Source organism: Ranitomeya imitator, chromosome 3 (assembly GCF_032444005.1).
Source record: "Ranitomeya imitator isolate aRanImi1 chromosome 3, aRanImi1.pri, whole genome shotgun sequence".
NCBI classification, from domain to species: domain Eukaryota; kingdom Metazoa; phylum Chordata; class Amphibia; order Anura; family Dendrobatidae; genus Ranitomeya; species Ranitomeya imitator.
In genome coordinates, this window is record NC_091284.1 from 216,861,567 (window position 1) to 216,870,433 (window position 8,867).

General features: G+C 40.6%; 1 protein-coding gene across 1 annotated transcript in view; it reads left to right on the forward strand.

Moving 5' to 3' along the window:
- LOC138669570 (serine/threonine-protein kinase 38) overlaps window positions 1-6,062 on the forward strand; it is an 83,502-nt gene extending 77,440 nt beyond the window's left edge. Inside the window, exons 12-14 of the mRNA XM_069756135.1 lie at window positions 1,988-2,083; window positions 2,586-2,680; window positions 4,748-6,062. Of these exons, the coding sequence (XP_069612236.1) occupies window positions 1,988-2,083; window positions 2,586-2,680; window positions 4,748-4,878 (322 nt within the window). The 3' untranslated portion in view covers window positions 4,879-6,062. The remainder of the gene's footprint in view (window positions 1-1,987; window positions 2,084-2,585; window positions 2,681-4,747) is intronic.
- The last annotated feature ends 2,805 nt before the right edge of the window (window positions 6,063-8,867 follow it).

Genomic DNA, 8,867 nt, shown 5'->3' on the forward strand with positions numbered 1-8,867 from the left:
TTGCCACCCCCTTAGTTAGGGAAAAATAATAAAATTAAGATAAGTATTTATTTCCATTTTCCCGTTAGGGTTGCGGCTAAAGTTAGGGTTGGGGCTAGAGATGGGGTTAGGGTTTGGATTACGTTTACGGTTGGGATTAGTGTTAGGGGTGTGGTTGGGGTTAGGGGTGTGGTTGGGGTTAGGGATGTGGTTAGGGTTGGGATTTGGGTCAGGGGCGTGTTCGGGTTAGGGGTGTGGTTAGGGTTGAGATTCGGGTTAGGGATGTGTTTGGGTTAGGTTTGGAGTTAGAATTAGGACGTTTCCACTGTTTAGACACGTTAGGGGCTCTCCAAACGCAACATGGTGTCCGATCCCAATTCTAGCCAATTCTGCCTTGAAAAAGTAAAACGGTGCTCCTTCCCTTCTGAGCCCTACCGTGCGCCCAAGCAGTGGTTTACCCCCACATATGGTGCATCAGCGTACTCGGGACAAATTGGACAACAGCTTTTGCAGTCCAATTTCTCCTTTTACCCTTGGGAAAATAAAAATTTTGGGGCTAAAAATCATTTTTGTGGGAAAAACAATTTATTTTTTTTATTTTCACAGCTCTGCGTTATAAACTTTAGTGAAACACTTGGGGGTTTAAAGTTCCCACAACACATCTAGATAAGTTCCTTGGGGGGTCTAGTTTCCAAAATGGGGTCACTTGTGGGGGGTTTCCATTGTTTAGCCACATCAGTGGCTCTGCAAATGCAACATGACACCCGCAGACCAATCCATCCAAAACGGCGCTCCTTCCCTTCCAAGCTCTGCCATGCGCCCAAACGGTTGTTCCCCCCCCACATATGGGGTATCAGCGTACTCCGGACCCATTGCACAACAACTTTTGGGGTCCAATTTCTCCTGTTACCCTTGGGAAAATAAAAAATTGGAGGTGAAAAGATCATTTTTGTGGAAAAAAAATGATTTTTTATTTTTATGGCTCTACATTATAAACTTTTGTGAAGCACTTGGGGGTTCAAAGTGCTCACCACAAATTTAGAGAAGTTCCTTAGGGGGTCTACTTTCCTAAATGCTTTCACTTGTGGGGGGTTTCCACTGTTTAGGCACATCAGGGGCTCTCCAAACGCGACATGGCATCTGATCTCAATTCCAGCCAATTTTGCATTGAAAAGTCAAACGGCGCTCCTTCCCTTCCGAGCTCTGCCATGCGCCCAAACAGTGGTTTACCCCTACTTAGGACAAATTGTACAACAACTTTTGGGGTCCAATTTCTTCTGTTACCCTTGGTAAAATAAAACAAATTGGATCTGAAGTAAATTTTTTGCGAAAAAAAGTTAAATGTTCATCTTTTTAAAAAAATTTTTTTAAACATTCCAAAAATTCCTGTGAAGCACCTGAAGGGTTAATAAACTGCTTGAATGTGGTTTTGAGCACCTTGAGGGGTGCAGTTTTTAGAAAATACCCAAGTGTGACACCATTCTATCAGATAGACCCCTCAACGTGACTTCAAATGTGATGTGGTCCCTAAAAAAAAAAGTTGTTGTAAAAATGAGAAACCGCTGGTCAACTTTTCACCCTTATAACTTCCGAACAAAAAAAAATGTGGTTCCAAAATTGTGCTGATGTAAAGTAGACATGTAGGAAATGTTATTTATTAAGTATTTTGTGTGACATATCTCTGTGATTTAAGGGCATGAAAATTAAAAGTTGGAAAATTGTGACATTTTCTAAATTATCACCAAATTTCCATTTTTTTTTTCACAAATAAATGCAAGTCATATCAAAGAAATGTTACCACCATCATGAAGTACATTACGTCGCGAGAAAACAATGTCGTAATCATCAGGATCCATGCAAGCGTTCCAGGATTATTACCTCATAATGGGACAGTGGTCAGAATTGTAAAAATTAGCCCGGTCATTAACATGCAAACCGCCCTTGGGGGTTAAGGGGTTAAGATTATGACATTGTACTGTTTTTATTGATAATTGTTTTTGTCTTTCAGGTTTTGTTGTGATTGGGAGCAAAGAGTTGGAGCTTCAGGGGTGGAAGAGATAAAAACAAACCCTTTCTTTGAAGGCGTTGACTGGGAACATATAAGGTAGGTGTTTTGTTATTTTTAAGGTGAACCTGAACAGCGTCCGGGCCTAAAGAGGCATGCTATGGATCAGAATAGAGTTCTGTAATTTGATATATCTTGTAATTTTATTCAGTTACAATCGGGCTTATTGTGGGCTGAGGCGTCCAGGGCAGACGTAATCGGGTATTCTCATACACACTTGAGCCCAAGTTTAAATGAATAAGTTACCAAAAATGCTATAAATCTAATATATAGTTAAAAAATTACTGAGTGTATTTTCTGTTGAGGTCTGATTCCCTTTAGATGTTTCTTGAGCTTTATGTGCACCATTGGATATCTTCTGACATATAATAGAGACCTAGATGTTATTGATTATTGAGAATCATACGATCAATGTCCTATACTGTGACTCAGAAGATAAAAGAAAGTTCATTGTACTGATTATTATTTTCTTTTAAATAGAAAAAAATAAGTACCGTAAGTGAAAAATTAATTTTATTAAATACATGGTTTTCATCTACAGGGAAAGACCTGCTGCAATACCTATTGAAATTAAAAGTATTGACGACACTTCAAATTTTGATGAATTTCCAGACTCTGACATTCTCAAACCTATGGGTGAGTTTCTAGAATATTAAAGGGAACCTATCACCAGGGTTGGCTGATATAAGATGCGGCCACCGCCTTTCAGTGCTTATCTACAGCATTCTATAATTCTGTAGATAAGCCCCCGATCCGACCTGAAAGATGATAAAAATAAGTTTTATTATGCTCGCCCGGGGGGCAGTCTGGTCCGATGAGCCGTGCAGCATGAATTAGAACCTGGCTGCACGATTGCAGATGGGTATGTTTCCCTTTGAATCACTAAGGGAATTTTGTAAAAAAATGTGGTTTGAAGATTCAGACAAGGACAATAGGGAGAGATTTGACTAGTCCAACACCGTCCCAATAGTGACTCTTCCATTTGTGCGCATCTGAGGAAACCTATAGGTCAACTACAGTGGTACAGTGAGAAGTTCTCGGCAGGAATTCACCCTCAAACTATTTATATGCAAATGTAGCTCTTTCAGAGACAAGTCCAGCAATACCTGTACATGCCTGTTCCTCGATTACTGGGAAATCAATGTTTAATTTGATATGCAAATGAGGTTGTAGATCTGAAGCCTCTGTCACTCCAGTTATATTCCCATGAAAGTGTTGCCACCGCCTACTTCCTGAGCTGAAGCTGGAGGTGGCGGCGATAAGCGAGGAATAGAGCTGGAGTGACAGTCTTCAGATCTACAAATAGTTCTACAGCCTTATCTGCATACCAATTTACATACTGATTTTCCAAGTAAATAGGAACAGACTGGCCATGTAAAGGTATTGCTTTACTTGTCTTTTCAAGAGCTACATGCGCATATAAATCAGTTTTGGATGCGTGATCCGGCTGATGGATTCCCTTCAAACTTTACTTCTCTGAAACTCCATTGATCATTCGTCTCACTGCAGTTAACTTGTTAAATGCCACTGTCAGTCTCTAACAGCAGGATTTACCGCAGGAGACCTGGGGGGAGCTCTGTCCCATGGGCCCACCAGTGCCGGGATATACTGAACATCCCTGTGTCTACAGTGATGGTACTTCTATGATAGCCGGCTCATCGCTGGCGTTCACAGTAGACTGTGATTTTCACTAAATACTGCAATACTGAGGTATTCCTGTAGATTGTACAAGCAATCAGGCAAATCCACTTAGAGGACTAAAAAATACAGTAACAATTTGTAATTTAGACGTTCAAATCAATCCCCTTTTCCCCTATTGGAGATAAAGTATAAATAAAAAATGAATTCACATATGTCATATCTCCACATTTGTGAAAGTCCGATCTATCGAAGTATAAAATGAATTAACCCAATCATTAAATGCCATGATGAGAAAAATAATGAAAACGCCAGAATTTCAGTCTTTTTGGCTGGTGCAGCTCTTCAAAAAAAAATGTAATATGTAATAAGTAAGAGGCAATGAAATCTGTCCCAAGATGGTATCAATAGAAATGTCAGCTCAGGGCGCAATAAAACAAAAGTGTGAAAACTAAAAATCGCCATGTCAGGAAGGATTTAAAGGGAGCCTGTTAGAAGCTTTAACCCCTCTCCCTACCCCCTCAACTATTCGTATGACACTGCGGCCATTTAAAGGACAAATCCTTGATTAGCCCAAAGTGTTGCTTTTGCGGAGAGAGATATTTATTTTGAAGTCCAGTCTGGTAGTGCTTTGAGGCGTGATGAAGCAATTACAGCTCCTTAGTCTCCACTGTATTCCTGAGCCATCAGCCCCCCTCCTGGCTGATAGATCGGTGGTCAGTGTACCAGAACAAACGACATATCAATCCGTCACGGGTGGGTGCTGCTAGTCCAGGAATACAGCAGAGGCAAAGGAGCTGTAAGTGCATCACGTGCCCTAGTGCAGGCTGAACTTCAAACCACGAATTCTCACTGCTGAAGCATCACTTTGGGGTCATAAAGGGAGCGACTATGTTGTGTTTTAATGGGTTAAACAGTCATATTTAACGTTATGTGAGGATCAGTTTCACAGGTTCCTGTTAATCTATGAAACTCTGCATTCACCCTAAAAATCGAATGTGTTTGGGGTAATAGGAACGTCAACATCTGTTATTTCTGTTAACGTATTCCAATCTTCCTCCGTAGGTGTTGCATGCAACCATCCCGACTCTGACTTTAAGAACAAGGACTGGGTCTTCATCAATTACACGTACAAACGCTTTGAAGGGCTAACAGCCAGAGGAGCCATGCCAACCTTTAGCAAGCCCAGGAAGTGATTCTGTCCAGACTTGTGCTCATGTTTTCTAAGCCTACGTTTTCTTGTATGCTGGCATGGTTGATGCTGTTGCTGAAAAAAACACCATTGGAAAAATTCAAGCTTCCAAATTTTTATAGTCTGCATTTCTTGGAGAATACAACAAATTGAATTGTAACAAAATGGAGGCCATCCTGCAGATCATCATCCAGCATTGGACCAGCCGTGTGTAAAATCAGCGTAATGCGACGTCTGGTTGTATCGTTGCTCCTTAGCCTCCCAGGTTACATCTGCAGCATTAAGGAATAGCCGAATTGTGTTACTGGTGCCCTTCAAATTTGCATAAAGTAATTTGGCAAGAAAGGAGGGTTGCTTGGTACTGAATAGAAGTTTGACTTGACTGTATTCTGTATGTATGTGTCCATAGCTTTAAGAACGATGTTTAGCACCAGCTTTATTCTGCACTTATAATGCGTTAACTTGGCTATCTATGATCCTTTGTCAACAAGCTTGGAATTTGGGGACCCTTTTTCATAAAAGTGTGCTTTTGGACTTGGACTATTTATTCAAGAACTACCGTATGTTCTCAGATATAAACTCGTGTGGAATATTTGGATTTGCTTTCTTTTTTTCTTTTTTTTTTTTACTTTTTGGTAATTGCTTTGAGAGAGTTGTTTGCTATAAAATGGCATAAAAGTGCTTTTTGTTCTTTTTCCAATGGTATGCAACACCGGAATGTGGTGCCTTACTCATGAAAGGGCTAATGTATGTGTGTGTGTATAAAATATATATGGACATTTGATGGCATTTTAATTGTGCCTACATCTTTTTCCATTGATCTTTGATGTTAAAATGGCCCACTGTGATTTTCTGTGTGTAAAGAGGGGGAGTTGAGTTTTTTTTTTCTACCTTTTTGACCCCTTCTTTTGTAGAATTTCAAAGACTATTTTGTCTAACTTTTTATCAAGTGTCACGAACATGATGAGCAAATGCATGCTAGTGTGTCTCCTTCCCATCATTAATAGGTTCATACTCTAGGTTAAATGCCCACCAGGTCCATATTGGAGATGGAACATGACTGCTCTCCCAATAGTGAGATGTCCGGTATGGCCAGTAATCATCGACGAGACTTACCACATGCATAAAGTACTTTGTGTTCTCATGTAAAATGGGAAATTAGTCTTGATATTAAAAAAAATTATTTAATTCTGTGAATTTATTGTTAATACATAGCCATTTGGTAAATCAATTGGACATGAAATTATATCGGTTTCAGGGTATGTACACATGACGTCTTTCTCAGGCTGATTCCACCTGGAATCCGCCTGAAAAGCGTGTAAAAAAAAAAAAAAAAAAACACGTAAAGGATGAATATAATGCTCAGGAAAAAAAAAAGTATCATGTTCATTCTTTTCTCACTATTTGATAAAGTTTTAAGTTGCAAAAAAAACACCGGCTGCAAAGCCTAAGCAAGATCGACAGAAAAGACACCAACAAAGATGCTTCAGGAAAAAACCACCGCTGAGGTTTTCCTGACCTGTCATCACCGTAGACAACTTGGTGGGCACACTGGCATCTAAAGACCCATGTCCTCACTCTGGCTTGGCTCCTTCTGACAAGTATAGATGGCATTTGCCAATGAGTGCACCATTATATATTCTTATTGAACATTCAAAGAAAAAAATAAAAGGTGGCACTCACCAAGCGATGTATTAAAAATCCTTGATTCTTCCATATATCGGAGTAAGGACATGCCCTTCGGGCTGCAGGTAAAACGAGAGGGTGCAAGGAGTGAACCGGACGGCGGCCGTTTCGCGCACGATGCGCTTCAACGGGTCCAGGTATCATGATTATTATTATTATTTTTTTTTTTTTTTTTTCTCTCTCTCTCCCTCTCCCTCTCCCTCTCCCTCTCCCTCTCCCTCTCCCTCTCCCTCTCCCTCTCCCTCTCCCTCTCCCTCTCCCTCTCTCTCCCCCTCTCCCTCTCTCTCCCCCTCTCTCCCTCTCTCTCCCCCTCTCTCCCTCTCTCTCCCCCTCTCTCCCTCTCCTCAGAGGCAGCACACCATTGCAAATAAGTTTTAAAAAGTGTTCAGGTTTTAATAGCCCATCAAGACGACGTTTCAGCTCATGGAGAGCCTTTCTCAAGCTTGAGACGTCGCCATGATGGGCTATTAAAACCTGAACTCTTTTTGAAACTTATTTGCAATGGTGTGCTGCCTCTGACTTTTTGGACTTTTATTATAAGGTTTGGTACATGCCTGAGGGGCTTTACACTCTTAATTTGTTTTTCTGTGCTGCCCTCACTTTTTGAAAAAAAAAAAAAAAATCAATTGCACTTTTCTTAACAAAATTTTTACAGTTTTCTACTGCCAGGATAATTTCTTACTCTTTGATAGGGTTGAAAAAATTTACAAAGAGACAATGTTATGTATATTTAAGTGTTCAATAGACCAGGCCTTTTTCCTAATCTTTAGCAGTACCTTTAATGGGAAATGGCTCAATATCTGGTTTGTGCGATACATGTGTATGTGCTCATGGCGCAAAGTAAATGATAGTAAAATGCTTCTCCAATGCAAGACAGACCAAACCTTTTCTATAATATTAAATTCTAATTCCCACATTCTAGTATTTAATTTCCAGTTGTCCATTATCACCCATTCTCTGATGTACGGGTGTTTTCTGTAGTTGTACTGTATGATTTGCCGCAAACTACCTGTCTTGGGGGGGAGGGGGGGGAATTGTAGCCTCTTCTGATCTATGTTTCTATGCATGTAATGTCTGTCATTTTTAAAAATAAAGTTTGTAAAAAATTTAATTTTTTGTTTTGAGTCCTTAAACATACATCGGTAATGGAGGGGGGAAAATGGGACACTAAGTGTGTTGTCTTAGTGATCTGCTAGGGCTGGCATGCTCCATTTCCCATTTTTGTCTCCGTTACCACTTGCCTGCACCGATGGTCATTTATCCACGCCACTGGTTTGCCTATTCACCTCACCGTTTGGGTATAGAGCTGCAGCAGTCTTCTACCTATTCTAGAGATGAGCACCTTCCATTCTAGCTGCACCACTCCTACTGTTCCTACCACGTAACATCCATGTTCATTTCTGAAGTGACTCAATGTCTGTGTTTTTATCTTCTAGCAGCTTTACCTACAGCTGGATGCAATCCAATGTAACGTTGAACTGCTAGAAAATTTCACAAAGGTGAAATAGAACTTTTTAAATGTTTTGTGAAACTTCACTTATTGGTTTGAACATCCCAAAACCAAAGATTAGTGGCATTTCCATACCTTTTTAGTATGGACGATATGTTGGACATGGCCTGAACACTGATGGCACGGCCCACTGGAGCACTAAGCTTTGCAACGCAGATTCCTAAAGTGGCTCATGTCGCCTATGAAACTTTGTAAATCTTTGCTCTTCTGACCATAGCACAGAATGACTAGGGATCGGTCTTGTAATTGCAGCTTTCCGGCTAAGCTCACCATTTTTTTTAATTTTATTTTTTTTTTTTTACTGGAGTTGTCTTCAGCGCTGCTGGTGGAGACTTGAAGGATAAGTGCTTCCGGCTGTACTTTGATAGTGTAGACCACCTATCTTATAACAAAATGAACAAGCCATTGATCTCCAATGACTGTTACACCCCAGACAAGGCGATGGTGTCGTTTTTAGTGTCATGCATTGATATCACATTATTGCAGTCTGTGACACCTTTGCCATGGCTTCTGTGCCTGCTGTTGCTACTGCTGCTTATGTTGCAAACAATTTTTGGAAATGTGGAGAATCCAAGTTGGGTCTCCTTTATGTGTGTTGCCTGTAGCAGTAGGGCTCCCAGACCGGCAGGCCATCACTTACTCTATGTTACTATCCTTACATTTTTCTAACATTAGTACTTTGCCAAGCTGATATCTGTGCCACCTGAGAGTGGCTGGGGAAATAAATGGAGCTGTTGCAGGAGGTATCAGGTCTCCCAGGAAAGAAGGCTTACTCCACTCCCTTACCCACCTCATCT